Source organism: Mastomys coucha, unplaced genomic scaffold, assembly GCF_008632895.1.
Source record: "Mastomys coucha isolate ucsf_1 unplaced genomic scaffold, UCSF_Mcou_1 pScaffold14, whole genome shotgun sequence".
NCBI classification, from domain to species: domain Eukaryota; kingdom Metazoa; phylum Chordata; class Mammalia; order Rodentia; family Muridae; genus Mastomys; species Mastomys coucha.
In genome coordinates, this window is record NW_022196896.1 from 4807636 (window position 1) to 4822826 (window position 15191).

At 46.2% G+C, this 15191-nt stretch overlaps 1 protein-coding gene and 1 pseudogene across 2 annotated transcripts in view; both read right to left on the reverse strand.

Annotated features, from left to right (window-relative positions):
- Nucleotides 1–15191, reverse strand: part of Gabrr2 (gamma-aminobutyric acid type A receptor rho2 subunit) — a 47629-nt gene that overhangs the window by 12567 nt on the left and 19871 nt on the right. For both annotated transcript variants that reach the window (XM_031366428.1, XM_031366429.1), the window contains exons 3-6: nt 6757–6824; nt 3969–4192; nt 3132–3214; nt 2807–2947 (exon numbers count right to left, since the gene is read on the reverse strand). In XM_031366428.1, coding sequence (XP_031222288.1) covers nt 2807–2947; nt 3132–3214; nt 3969–4192; nt 6757–6824 — 516 coding nt within the window. The remainder of the gene's footprint in view (nt 1–2806; nt 2948–3131; nt 3215–3968; nt 4193–6756; nt 6825–15191) is intronic.
- On the reverse strand, nt 13828–14496 carry LOC116087987 (annotated as a pseudogene).

Genomic DNA, 15191 nt, shown 5'->3' on the forward strand with positions numbered 1-15191 from the left:
ACCTTCGCTCTGGCTCTACAAGCTTGTCCCAGGTTGTGAGGACCTTGCTTCAGTAGTGTAGGTACAGGTGAACCTCAGACTGCATCCCTGAGACTCCCAAGAAACACTGGGGAGCAGACAGACAATCCGACAAGAGCCGGAGGTAGGCACTGAGGGGAAGCAAGGGTTAGGTCAGTAGGAAGGGGCTGGAACAATAGGGTGTGTCCAGACAGGCTGGACACCTTGCTACTGAGTGTTCTCCTGGGCTGTCTGAAAGGGCAGAGGCTTTCAGGGAAGGACAAACAGAAAAGTATTCCTCAAGAACAGTAAGAAAACAATCAGTTCATTCCATCGGGCCTATTTTCCCCACTCCAAAAGGCACCCACCACAAAGCAAATCATATTGCTCATTTGATTTGCAGAGTCTTCCTGAAAAGGCTGAGAGCTGCCCCTATTCTAATAAGGGCTATTCCATCATCCTCGATTCCATTCAGGAAAATCAGAGAAGTTGTGTTGGAAACACTGGGGTAGAGAAAAGAGCTATGATATGCGCATTGTAGGTAAGTCCTGTGTGAGACCCACACATACACGTGTGTGTGTGCAGTACATATGAATAGCAGGAATGGAAGATGCAGTTGAATTTGGGTTCTAGAAAGGCTCAAAGGGAAAGAAAACACACAGACAACTGCACAGTTACAGCACAGATGTGATATAACATGGCAGGAACAAACATGGCCTCTCACAGCTCTGAAACTTGAACCAATAGCTTAATCCTTAAGTCTCAGTTTCCTGATCTGAAACCAGGGAATAGTAATATCTAAATCTTGGGTCTGTAGGGTAGAAATTATTTCACTTATACAAAGTGGCACATAATAGACGGTATGTAGGCAGTTCTTAGCAGTGGCTTCATTGATTTGAATTTAGTAAGAATAGATAAGAGGGGGCTAGGGAGGTGGCTCAGCGGTTAAGAGCACTGACTGCTTTTCCAGAGGACAAGGGTTCAATTCCCAACAACCACAGGGTGGCTCACAACCATCATGGGACCTGATGCCCTCTTTGGGTGTGTCTGAAGACAGCTACAGTGTACTTGTATAAATAAAAGAATAGATAAGAGGGCTGGAAAGATGGCTCAGTGGTTAAGAGCATTGGCTGCTTGCCAAAGATACCTGGGTTTGGCTCCCAGCACCTATATAGTGATGAACACTGTTCTATTACTCCAGAGTTTTAGGGGATCTGATGCCTCTTCTCGAATCTGATGGCACCAGGCAAAAACGTGGTACACACACATACATGCAGGCAAAAACTCATCTACATAAGGTACATCTTTTCTTTTAATTAATCAAGACAACTACAAAGAATAGATAAGTGTGTGTGTGTGTGTGTGTGTGTGTGCGCGCGCGCGTGCACACACATATCAGCTAAAGGGAAGAGATGAAGATGAGTGAATTGGGGATGCACTGAAGCAGGCCTGTGGCTGTTCTCATGCCAGCACAGGACTAGACTGGCCTGTACTCTTCCAGTGTTTGGTTCTATGGACATAGGAGGTCGGGGAGGCAGACGACCATCTGGGACAGCCTGTAGGATAAGGAAGGCACACAAAAGCTTTCCATAGAGGGGCTTGGTCATCCCCGCTCTGGGACAAGGGATGATGAGATAAGAGTCCCATTGGAGCCAGTAGCTTAAAGAAGTACTATTGAATTGTATTTAAAGATAAATGGAAGTCTTAGCTCCTTCTACCAGCAAGTGTGATATTTAGAGATAGGTTCTTTTCAAATGTAATTAAGACAAAATAAGGTCACGTTGGACTATAATGGACCCCAACACATTGACTGGTATCCCTACAGAAGAGGGAAACTTAGACGTGGACACACAGAGAAGACACCAATTAAGGACACAGGAGAACAACACATGGGGACGAAGTAGGTTGGGGTGGCGCAGCTGCAGGTCAGATCGCCAAGCACTGCTGGCGAGCAGCAGAGGCTGGAAAGAGGTTCTGCTCTCCAGTCTGCAGAGGGAGCATGGCCCTCAGATCTCTCGGGCTCACAAACTGTGACAGACTAAATCTCAGTTGTTTCAAACACCAGGTCTGAGGAACTTCCTTATAGCAGTTCTAAAAGTCTTAGCCGGGCGGTGGTGGCGCACGCCTTTGATCCCAGCACTTGGGAGGCAGAGGCAGGCGGATTTCTGAGTTCAAGGCCAGCCTGGTCTACAGAGTGAGTTCCAGGACAGCCAGGGCAACACAGAGAAACCCTGTCTCGAAAAACCAAAAAAAAAAAAAAAAAAAAGTCTAACCGAGGAGTTTAAGGTGAGACTAGACCAAGGTTGACAGATGGAGCTCCTCAAATGTTCAGACGTGGCCCAGGGCCCAGGAGGCTTAAACTAAGGACTGAAATATGACGCCCCTGGGTTGCTGGTGTAAGTCCATGATAGCACATGGACTGAGCATGTCCAAGGCCCTGGGTCAGCCTCCAACACCAAAAACAGAACAAAATAGAGCTTGGCTATAGATAATAAATACTTTTCCTTGCTTAGCTGTGAAGTAGAACATCTAAAGCCATAAAACAGCATGCAAAACACCACCCCATGCTTATGAATCAGACAGCTACAGTAAGATTTCTTGAGGGCCTTTCCTAGTTTGTGTCACCTCTGGGGTGGGATCTCAGAAGATAGCAGTCTACTCTATCTCCTGCTTTTCAAAATTGTTACTTGGGACTGTGCTTTCTTCGAATAGTCCACATTATATATGTTGGAAGCGGCAAAGGTGAAGGCTGGAGAATTCAAATGTGTCTCTTCCACATTTGAATCTGGCCGTGACCGTCATTAACTACCAGTGCTGCTGTAGAAGGCCAGTCTGGAAGTGGTGTGAAATTTCTGAATCAGAAACTGGGACAAGGAGATCTTCTCGTCCGTTTTCAGGGACTCGTCCCCGTTCTTCCAGTACAGCATCAGATCTTCATCTGTGTACGCATCTTGGGGAGAGGAAAACAAGTGAACTTTGACCCTGACTTCTCTGGTTGTGGGAACAACAAGGAAGCCCTGTGCCAGAGGGAAGAGTTCTTAACACTGGCGGATAGCCCTCAGCCTCACGATTCTCAAGTGGCCTCAAGAAGGGAGAGCGAGTAGGACAAAGGCGTAAAAGCCTTGAGTACTTACAGCTCTCTAGCTCCAAAGAGCAGGTCTGGGAGTCCAGGGGAAAGTGGCTGAAGTCCATGTTGCACATGGCAGTGACGGTAATCCTATAAAACACAAAGATGTGAGCTGGCTTGGGAGTGGACCACCAGCTCAGGCTCTACTCACACTTAGGAAGACCCAGTATGTCATCCGCAGTGGTGGCAGCCTCCATCTGTTACCCTAAGAAGTCAGGCATCTAAGCCATGGAAACCTAATTAGAGCTTTGTCTTCTAGACCCCCCTGGTGGGTCTCCTTTATTGGGCTTGCTGTCCCCTGGCTACTGGAATGGAGATGTTGACTCCTAAATGTCCACACTTGCATCCATCTCTGGCAGCACCTCAACTGTAAGGGCTGCCTCCCTCAGGGATGCCTGGGAGGTGGGGCCCAAGTTATCTTCCACCCAAGAAAAGAACATTATCTACTATTAAAATTAATTCTGGTGAACCACACAAACAGGCCAGGAATAAAGACCCTTGACTCAGCCAAGTCCTCTCAGAAACCAATCTGCAATAGCACTTAATAAACAATAGCTACCATTATTAATTTTAAATTGTTATTGGCAACTAACTAGAATCATAGAGTCTTGGAGATTAAAAAGTCATTGTTCCCATTAATGGATCAAACTAATCTTTTAACTCAAGTGTAAGACCCTAGCAAAGAGGAAGTTACCATCTGCAGGGATGGCATCAGACTGACTGATATCAAAAGGCTTCTATGTCACCCCATAGACCCTACTACAGTGACGAACTCATCAGGGCCAAAGGAACTGGCACGATGACACTGGAATGGCAAAGGAATGACGGCCCCATGGACTGTTACCTCATGCTGTATAGCACATGGCCATCTGGGAACACTCGCAGCATGATGTTGTCGGTGGTGGTGTCATGAGTAAATGACCTTTTGGAGTGCACGAAGAAGACGTCAGGAACCCAGATCTTCTTCACCAGCCTGCCATCAAAGGTCATGCTCTTGTTGCTGCTGCTGGGGAAGGCCAGCCTCTCGTCCCTCCAGTAATGCCTCAGGTACAGGGTCATGGTGAAGTCCTGGGGGCCAGGGAAGGAGTCAGAAGTGCTTTCGATAAAAAGGCCTAGAGAGCATCCCTCCCTGCAATGGATCCACCATCCTCGACAGCAGAATACCCCAGATTCTGCTTCCAGACTCAGAGTGACAGCCCTGCAGTCCTGAGCACAGTGTGGCCAATACATGGTGGCCCTGTGGCAGTCAGGAAGAGGGTGGTTCACTTTTGCGACTGAAAAGCCAGCTATGGAGTCAGCAGGGTGTGGTGCTCCCAAAGCCCTGGCCTTCTGCACTAGGTCCCTGTGCACAGTGTTTTTTACTGTAATAGAAGACAAGCACCAGCAGTCCGTTTGGAAAGGAAGGTGTGACGATTCCCTTCAATGAACTGTATTTAAAAAGGACCTCAGGGCCATGACAGAGACTCAAGGTTCGAGGAAGAACGTCAGACAGAAACTGTACAATAAATAGAGATCCAAACATGGGGGTGTGTCCTTAAAGGGAAGGGGGGGTTCCCTTTGAAACCTGGACAGGCACTTCAAGAATGAAGGGGCTGAAAAGATGGCTCAGTGGTTAAGAGCACTGGCTACTTTTCCAGAGGACCAGGGTTCAATTCCCAGCATCTACATGGCAGCTCACAACTGTCTATAACTCCTGTTCCAGGGGGTCTGACACTGTCACACAGACATAAATCCAAGCAAAACATCCATGTGCATAATAAATAAATAAATTTTTAAAAGAGGATGAATGGGCAAGAGGAAGGGAAGGGGAAGGGGAGGGAGGGAGATATGGTAGGGATGGTGGGACAGGAGCCTTTTCAGATGGCAGCCTTCAAGGCGACCTCCATAGCTGTGTCCCTCTCAGCCTCAAACCAATCCCCTGGACAGACCTGACGTCTTGTAACCCTTTAAAGGTGTGGGAACTTTCATAGCACACAGTTTAGCTCAGCACAGAGTATGTAACAAAAAATACAAAAGAGCCACGTACCATAATTGAAAATTGTCAAATCACAGCACAGACCGCTTTACTCCGGGAGACAACTCTGGGAGATGTGGTCGGATTCGGGGATCCCTACAGTACCTCAACCAACAGATTTCAGCTGAGGGGTCAGTTCCAGAAACCTGGACAGTCAGGTATCCCTCCTACAAAGATGTCTATCGTTGGACTTGTGAGATCCTTACAGACAGAGCTTTGCTCTCCACACACTGAATTACCATTCACCATTATGCCTATCAAGTCACAAAGGTAAGTGCTGAATAAATGCTTGCCAAGTGAGGTTTGGAGGTGTGGTTCAACATAGACCACATGTCTGACTCATGCAAGCTCTTCAGTTCAGTCACCAGCACCATTAAAAATATTTTCTCAGTGGAAACCTGGGGAGATAAATGCACACTTAACTATGTGTTCAGCCTAGGGGCTTAGCTTGTTAAAAATGTGACTCCTGATACGTATTACTGATGCTTTAAACCAAGAACTGGGCCTTTAGCTGTAAGCTAGAGCTAAGACTTAGTTATGGGGAGGGGGGAGTAACTTCCCAGAAGACCTTCTTCTGGGAGCAGATGAAGAAGAAAGTTTGGCGAGTGAAGAGAACACTCTAGCCTTGAAGGGAGAAATCCAAGATTAGGTCTACATGAGTCCATTTCTAGACTAACCTAGTTACCCGTGCATCAGCACTTGCCATAACTCCTCTTCCATGTACAAGAGCAGTAGCTAATGATGACTGGGAAGGGACCAGCCAAATGCCCCTCTGCTCACACAACTGGAGAGCGTGCTCTGTGGGACAACAGGGAGTAGGGTAGAACATTGCAGGTTCTCAAATACCAACTGTGTGCGGCCACCTTATGTGGTCTCTGTCTGCTCCTTTTTGCTGGAATCTTGCTTTCCCACCAGTTGTTTATTCTCTAAGCATGCCAAGCCCTGTGCCCTGGCTGGTTCTCTATCAACTTGACACAAGCTAGAGTCCTCTTGGAAGAAGAACCTCAGGGGAGAGAAGGCCTCCATCAGACAGTCTACTGTCAGGTCTGTGGGGCATTTTCTTAATTAAGGATGTATGTGGGAGGGCCTGGCTCATTGTGGGCAGGGCCTGTCCTGGGCTGGTGGTCCTAGGGTGTGTAAGAAAGCAGGCTGAAGCTGGACATGGTGGCATATGCCTTTAATTCTAGCAATGGAGACAGAGGCAGGTAGATCTCTGTGAGGCCATTCTGAACCACACAAGGAGACCCCATCTCCCTAAAAGAAAGTAAGCAGTGTCCCTCCATGGTTTCTGCTTCAGTTTCTGCCTCTGGGGCAGCTGTGTTCACACAAAGATGGAAAATCAAAGCACTGAAGGATTTCAATCAAAACACCCATCTCTAGCACTCCTTCGAGCGTGATTCCTTGGGCCCCCTGTTTATATTACCTACAGCATGCCTTCAAAAGGCCTCAGGCCCCAGCTAATTTTACCAGTGGAAATAATAACTCTGCTCTAGAGGCTGCTGTTCCAAGACACCAATCCGGTCCCTTTCTGCTTTCACAGCCACAACCTGCCCCCCAGAGGCTCCCATGGTCTCAGCAATGGGATCCCTCCCTGACGCCAGCCTGGGGCAGTGCCTACCATGTCCACCTCGGAGATGCTGTCCAGACTCTCCACCTGCACGTCCACACCCACAGGAATGGCAGGGCCTGTGGGAGAGCAGAGACGGCTGATTAAGACGCAGTCCTCCCCGCTAGGGGCTGAGCAATAGCTCAGCATAGTCCCAGTGGAGCGAGCATTACCTCAACGGTGGGGCAGGGGCTCGGAAGTCTATGTGGAGTGATTTTGCTACTTCCTGAAGTAGATGGTGCCTCCGCGTTATCACTGAGGTCAGAGAATGTGTCTACACTACACGCTGTTCCTAGGCAGAAGTGAGGGCTCTCCGTGACTGCTGGGCAGGTCAGGAGTTGGATTACGCCCACCTCCATCATAGGCTGTGTCTGCTGGGTAGATGGAAGTCAAGGGTGTGCGGGGGCCCCAGTGCCTGAGTGAAGACCTCAGTCACCGACCCAAGGCTCGTTCACCTTTCTACAGAGAGCTAACACACAGCTGGAGATCGGCCCTGTAATAGCTTTTAGTCTAGTATGAGATGAGATGTCTAACCAGTTACATACATCACAGCGCAAGACAGCACTGCAGAAGGTTCGAAGCACATCGAGTGAGATTCTATGGCCAGATTTCTAAAAGCATTTATCTGTGAGTTTATCTAAGGACTATCTTTTTCTTGAGCTGGATGACAGGTACATTATGAGTTTACTTAGTAAGAGGTTAATGAGCTGAGCATTTAATTTGTACACTTTTTTATACAGGTATACTGTAGTAAAAAATTAAATGAGTTTGAGATCCATGATACCAGATACAGTGCATGACTAATCCCAGCTAGTCAGGAGGATGGAATTATTATTATTATTATTATTATTATTATTATTATTATTATTATTATCATTATTATTATTATTATTATCATCATCATCATCATCATCATCATCATCATTATTATTATTATTATTATTATTATTATTATTATTATTTTGGTTTTTCAAGACAGAGTTCCTCTGTGTAGCCCTGGCTGTCCTGGAACTCACTCTGTAGTCCAGGCTGGCCTCAAACTCAGAAATCCACCTGCCTCAGCCTCCCAAGTGCTGGGATTAAAGGAGTGTGCCACCACTGCTCGGCTAGGAGGATGGAATTTTGAGGCCAGTCTTGGCAACTCAGCTGGACCAGGTCTCAATTTTTCTTTTTAAATAAAAAATTTTAAATGTTTTTTAATATTAAAAAAATAAAAGGAGAAAAATAAGAACTTGGCATCTAGCTAGCATATTGAACATCTTTACACTCATAGCCAAATAGTCATTCTCAAGAATCACATGAAGTTGCGTCTGTGATTAAAATTTTCCCAAAAAGAAAATACCAGGTCCAGATGGCTATACCAGCAAGGCATCAATGGTTTCGGGAGAATTAGCACTGTTCTGTACCCTGCCTGGAAGTTACAGAAAGAATGTTTCAGAAACCAAGAGACATCTAAAACATCAATTTATTTTATGAAGTCAAAACAAGGAATGAAAAAGCAAAATCACAAGCCAATCTTACTCAGCACTTGGAACCTAAACCCCTAACAGAGGGCAGCAGCACCTAGCACCGAACTTAGGCTTCATTTATTTGCTTACTTACTTGTTTGTATCTTTCTTTTTATGCACATGGGTGTTTTGCTGGGCGTCAAATTACCTAAGAGTGGATTTACACAGTTTTAAGTTTCCACATGGGTACCAGGAATTGAACCCCTGGTCCTTTGCAAGAACAGTCAATATTCTCCCCACACACTTCCCTTCTCCCTCTTGCTCTGGCCCAGCTCTCTCCAGGTCCCCACTTGCTCCAACCTATACGTTTTTTATTTGTTTCTCATTACAGATGGTTGTGAGCCACCATGTGTTTGCTGGGATTTGAACTCAGGACCTCCAGAAGAGCAGTCAGTGCTCTTAACCACTGAGCCAGCCCCCAGCCAATATTCTTAACTGCTGAATTGTATATAACTCCAGTCCCCAGCACTAAATTTTAAAAAATTGTACATCATGCTTAAATCAGAGTTATCTTAGGAACTGAACATTTGTTTTAATATTGGGACTGTGTGTGTGTGTGCGTGTGTGTGTACACGCATGCTCACCTGCACGTGTGTTACTCAGAATCTTATACATACTAGACAACACTCCATCACTGAGCTATAAACCCTCCTCTACCATTGGAAAGAATCAAGAGATTCAATAGCTAACAATGGAAAGCTAAGTGGCACTGGGGAGCAAACCCGTCTATGGTAGGCAAAACTCTGCCACTTATATTTCAGTTTACTATCTTCTTTGTGAAGACATCAGTCAACAGAGTTGTGCAGGCTTATGAGGGCAATGCTGGAGGGAAACATGGACCAAAGAGGGGGACCTGGTATTGGGATCTATTCTCCTGGGAGCATTTATCACTTCTGAAGAGAACCAGGCATGGACATGGTGCTTTAGATGATTTCTCAAGGCTCAAGGAAAGAGACTAGACTGTAGAGACACCAATGTCGATGTTTTGTACTACCTTTCTAAAGATCACACCTTAGCTGTGAAGAGACATAGTACTTCACCTTAATGTGTAGCTTAATGTATAGAATGTATTGTACAACTCAGCTTCAAATCGTATATCTGTCATTTTCCCATTGCCATGACAAAACACCGTGATGAAGGTGACTTATAAAAGGAAACATTTAATTTGGGGCTCACTCCTGCGGAAGGTTAGAGTCCATGACCACCATGGCCGTCACTGGGGGGAACATGGCAAGGTAGACAGGCATGCCACTGAGGCAGTTGGCTGAGAGTTTGCCTCCTGGCCCACAAGCGCACGACAGAGAAAGCTAACTGGGAATGATGTGGACTTTTGAAACTCCAAAGCTCACCCTGAGTCACACACCTCCTCCAACAAGGCCACTTGTCTTAATCCTTCCTAAACAGCCCCACCAACTGGGGACCAGGCATTCAAATACATGAGCCTATGGGGACGATTCTTCTTCAAACTACCACATTTCATTCCCTGGCCTTCGTAGGCTCTTGGCCATATTGTGACAGAAAATGCATTCAAAGTCCCTACAGTCTTTCAGTCTCAACAGAGTTTACAAGTCCGTAGTCTCTTCTGAAACTTAAGGCAACCACTTAATTATAACCTCTTGTTTAAACAAAAAGCAAATCGTATACTTCCAACATACGTGTGTGTGTGTGTGTGTGTGTGTGTGTGTGTGTGTGTATTTACCATTCCAAAAGGGAGGAATGGGGGCAGAGCAAGGAACTACCGGAACTACTGGACCAAAGCAAGACCAAAACCCAGCAGAGCAAACTTCCAATCCTGTAGCCGCATGGGCTTAGATGGCTTTGCTCTTCAGCTCTACTAACAGTGACACACTTCTCTCTCTCTTTGGCTGGTTCTACTCCCTGTCTTTAGCTTTTCCTGAGTGATTCCCCACAGCTTTGGCACCTCCAACATTATGGAGTCACTAGCAGAATACAGATTTCATATTCACATCTTCACAGTGGCATCTCTGGGACTCCATATAAGGATTCTCCTTGACACATAGCTGGTCTCAGCAGCTCTCCTTATCCATTGAGAAATATTCCACAGCTCCCTTACTCATTGTCTTAAGGTTTCATTGCTGTGAAGAGATACTATGACCAAAGCAACCCTTAAAAAGTTTTGATTTGGACTGGCTTGTAGTTTCATGGGTCCAGTCTGTTGATATCATGTTGGGAAGCATGGCAGCATAAAGGCATGTGTGGTGCTAGAGGAGCCAAGAGTTTTACATCTTGGATCTGCAGGCAGCAGGAGTGTGCCACTCTGGGTGTAGCTTGAGCATACATAACTTCAAAGCCCACCCCCATAGTGACACTCTTCCTCCAACAAGGCAACACCCTCTATAGTGCCACTCCCTATGGCCAAGCATTCAAACACATGAGTCTGTGGGTGTCATTGCTATTCAAGCCACTATGCTTATGTATCCTTAATGAAGCTAAAGCCAATATGTGACTGAAGCTGCCACATTTGATTATCTGCTTGGGTTGGAGCCTGGCCCCTCCTTGAATTACATTTGCATAAACAAATTTATTGTTCTTCTAGGGAACATAATACTCCTCAAGTCTTTTCCTTTCACAAATTGCGGGATTATCTGGCTAGTGTTTTAATGGGACTTGTTGAAGTACAACATGACAGGATAGACTCTGGGCTCTGCGCAATATTGGAGACTCCCTTCATTAGTGGGCCTTCTTCTCTGATCTTATCTGGGGAATTCGAAATCCCCTACCTGAGGAATATCACATAGCCTTAACTTGATTAGAGGACCAATTTCCTTTCTCCTGACAAAACCTATTCAGCCAGCATCTGAGATTCCTGAAATGTTTCCCCAAGCTAGTGAGACATTCCAGACACCCTAATCCCCCAGCCAATGAACTTACTCCATCCTGGATGTCCCTATCCTCAGGTCTTCAATCACCCTAAGTAAATTGATCTAATGATTGCTGGTCCCAGTGGCTTCCGAACCCCCTGTTGGATGCCTCTGTTCCCTAAGAGCCGTAGATCCTGAGGCTGCTATTCCCTTGTTCTGTTTCACATGTGGCCCCTTCTTATCTCTTTCAGCACAAGCTTTGGCTCCAACATTACATTTCCTGGTGCCCTTGCTATCCACCAACTGTACATTCTGTATATGTTGCTTGTTCTTTTTCATTGTAGACCTGTATAAAACAGTGCCATATTAGGTTGTCTTGAAGTCTCCTCTGCCAAGGAAATTAGCCCATTTTTTTTTTCAATTTTTCAGGCAAACTTTTAGGATGAGGGCAAAAAGCAGCCACATTCTTTGTCAAAATATGACAAGAACGGTCAGCCCAGTTGCAAATATGTTCCCATCTGAAATTTCTTGAACTAAGCCTCACATTACTCTCAGCATTACTGTATTCCAAGCTCCTGCTAGCATGCCCCCTTAAACCCTGCTTACAACATTCAACTGCTTTCCTAGACCAAGGTCTCCAAAAACATCATCATGGTCAGGCCTGTCACAGAAGAACTCTATTTCTGGTACCACAATCTATGAGTCAGGGTCCTCTAAAAAGAACTGACAGAATGAATCTACACATTTTAAGAGGAGATTTATTAGAGTGGCTTAAAAGCTATGGTCTTGCTAGTTCAACAATGGTTGTCTCCTGAAGAAAAGACCAAGAATCTGGTAGTTATCCATGAGGCTGGATGTCTCAGCTGGTCTTCAGTCTACAATGGAATCCTGAAGTTCGAATACCAGCAAAAGTATGCCTCAGCTGCAGGATAGATGGAACTTGCCAGCAAGTGTGAGAGAAAGCAGGCAGAAAGTAAAAGCTTCCTTCTTCCATGTTTTTTATGTGGGTACCACTGTAAGGTGTAGCCCATATCTAGGGTGGGTCTCCCACCTCAAATAATCCAATAAAGGATAATCTCTCCAATAAAGAATAATGTCCAGCTGCTTGGGTATTCATTGATTGCAGATGTAGTCAAGTTGACAGCTGAGATTAGCCATGATAGCGTCTGAAAATAAGTTAAAGCTACCAGAAGTGTTAATGCCACTGTAGATACTTGACTATGCTCAAGAAAACATCTGACTTCCTCCAGTCCCAGCACATACACCTCAGAGAGATGGATGCTCAGCATAAAGCCAACATCATGTGGTTCCTCTGAAGCCATGGACAAGGAGGAAGGGACACACTGCAGGTTGTGTGGCCCTACAGATGGGCAAGAATGAGGTCATTCTTGGGTCTGTGTAGACTAGGGAAGCAGTCTCTGAATAAGTCATTCCTGACCCCAACGATTTCTTCAATAGGATGAGTAAGAATAACCAAAACCAGAGAGTGTACAACAAGCTCATGGAAGCGACCATGCTCCTTTTGGGGTTATATGACCTAACGAGCTCCAGATAGAATAAAGTTCTCTCTCCCTCTCTCCCTCTCTCTCCCTCTCCCTCTCTCTCTCCTTCTCTCTCTCCCTCTCCTTCTCTCTCTCGGTTGCCCTTCTGGCCTTGCATCTCCTCTCAGCTCCTTAGTTATCCTTCATACCACCTGTAAGATGCTGACTGCTTATGTTTGTGCCCTGGCCCTGCCCACTGACATCATCTGGGTAAAGTAGATAGGTGGGAGACATCCAGGAGCCTCTGGGGAAAGGTGCAAGGCTTTGTGTATTTGCCCATGCACACATGCATATAACTCGAGTGTTTATAATGATATAGATGGAGACACTGAATTATCCTTATTCTGGGAAACAGACTTTTGAAAAACTATGTGATCTCAAATTTTAAAACAATTAAACAACTGCATTAGCATACTATCTGGGTCTGAGTTTTGCCTCCATCCTTGGCTTTAGTGTGGCCTAGGGCACACATATGTCTCTGAAGTTCAGCTTTCTCATCTGCTTACAAGGTAGGTCCTTTAATCGTGGTAGTCCATACAAAGCCTGTGAAGGACACAGGGTTAGAATCAAGGAAAAGCCAGAATTCACCACCTAGGTTGTCTTGGTTTTAGTTATGTTTTTAAAGCACAAATTCTGGAGACCACACAGGTGCCAGTCTACTATCAGTTTCCCATGAGCTTTGCTGACGGGGCCTTTAGTCTGTGGGCTATGGTGGTAAGGATCACCTTCGTTACTTTTCAGAGATGGGGCTATTTTGCAGAAAGCAGTGATTTCCCCCATTAGGCCAGTCAAAAGTGCCTGCTGTGCAATGAGAACAGAATGGAAGGCTAGATCTCTGCCTCTCTCCTGTGTCTGCCCCTTTGCAGCTTTAACCCATGGGTAAGGTTGGCTTGACCTAAACCCGCCTAAACCTCTTTGCTCCCGTTCATGCTCAGATAAGTCACTAAGGCAACATCCCCCCTCTAGGCCACTGTAGTATCACCTAGGAGTCTCCCAGCCCTGCCCATGACCCCCTCCTCCTCTCCCCTCCATATAAAGCTCATGCACATAGCTGACACCCCAAGGCACTCATCTTTGGCAGCAGCCTCTCAGCTGTTGTTAGTTCTCCCAATTCATCGTGTGTGTGTGTGTGTGTGTGTGTGTGTGTGTGTGTGTGTGTGTGTCCCAACAGTTCACCCTCAAGTCATTGGCCTTTCCTTTTCTTTTCTTTTCTTTTAGGGCTTGTTTTATTTTAATGACTGAACCATGTGAGGCCTCAGCCAGGCCACTATGTACAGACATGAGGGAAGCTTTATTTCTTGGTCTCTTCCTCCTTGGACAGAGTCTTGATGATCTCTTCCTTTTTGGCCTGGAGACCCTCCTCCCAGCGCTTTCATGCTTCCTTGGTCTTAGACCTGCGAGCCTCAGCCTGGCCAGCAGTAGCTTCTTGTGGGCCTTGTCAGCCTTCAGCTTGTGGATGTGCTCCATGAGAATCCGCTTGTTTTTGAACACATTCCCTTTGACCTTCAGGTACAGGCTGTGGTACATATGGCAGTCAATCTTCTTAGATTCCCAGTATCTCCTGAGAAGCTGGTGAAGGATCCTCATCCTTCTCATCCAGGTCACCTTCTCGGGCATCCGAGCATTGGCGGTACCCCTCCTCTTCCCTATGCCCATATGCCTGCCCTTCCGTCGGGCCAAGGTGGTTTTCCTGCAGCGAGCCCGGGAATGGACAGTCACAGGCTTCTGGATGATCAGGCCATCTTTGATCAGCTTCCTGATCTGCTGACGGGAGTTGGCATTGGCAATTTCATTAGTCTCATTGGCGTCCAACCAGACCTTCTTTTTCCCAAAGTGGAGGACACTAGAGGCAAGCCTCTTCTGTAGCCTGAGCATACTCATGGCTGTAGGCACAGCAGCAAAAGGCGCCATTGGTCTTTTCAAGTGGTAGCTAAAGAGGCTGTCCTCACAAGCAGTTGCATTAGCATGCCATGGTCACTGTGGCAAGGCTCACTCGCCCAGAGGATAGCCTGCGCCTTACTCTCCTCCTGATGTCACCTTCAGCACTAATGGAGCAGAGGGGCATGCCTACAGATACATTGATCCATGCTAGAGGAAGAACTGTCTTCCAACCTCTGACACTGGTGTTTAGATTACTGAGGGGCCACACTGAAAATCTGGTTCCCAATTACCTGTCATATATCCAGAGTGGATCTCTGGCTCACTAGTACTGCCTATGGTGCCTGGATTCCCCCACACACACACATACACACAAGGCTCCTGACTCATCAACTAGGCCTGGGCTCAAAGGTGGCCATGGTAGGTTGTGCTTTTCCCAGTGGAGTGGGCAGACACAGGATCGAGAACAGACACATAGAACGAAATGCTATGCGGCTACTCCCAAGCATTGTTAATAGAGTGTGTTCCTAGTTACCATTAACATGGAAAGAGAGTATCTGTGGGGTCTTCTATTGCCTGTCAAGAAGCTGCCACATCCAAATGTGTAAGGACATCACTGGGAGTCCAAAGGCAAAGACTTTTACAGGCTTCTTCACAAAGCCTCTTTTTAAAAAAAAAAAAAAAAAGATTTATTTATT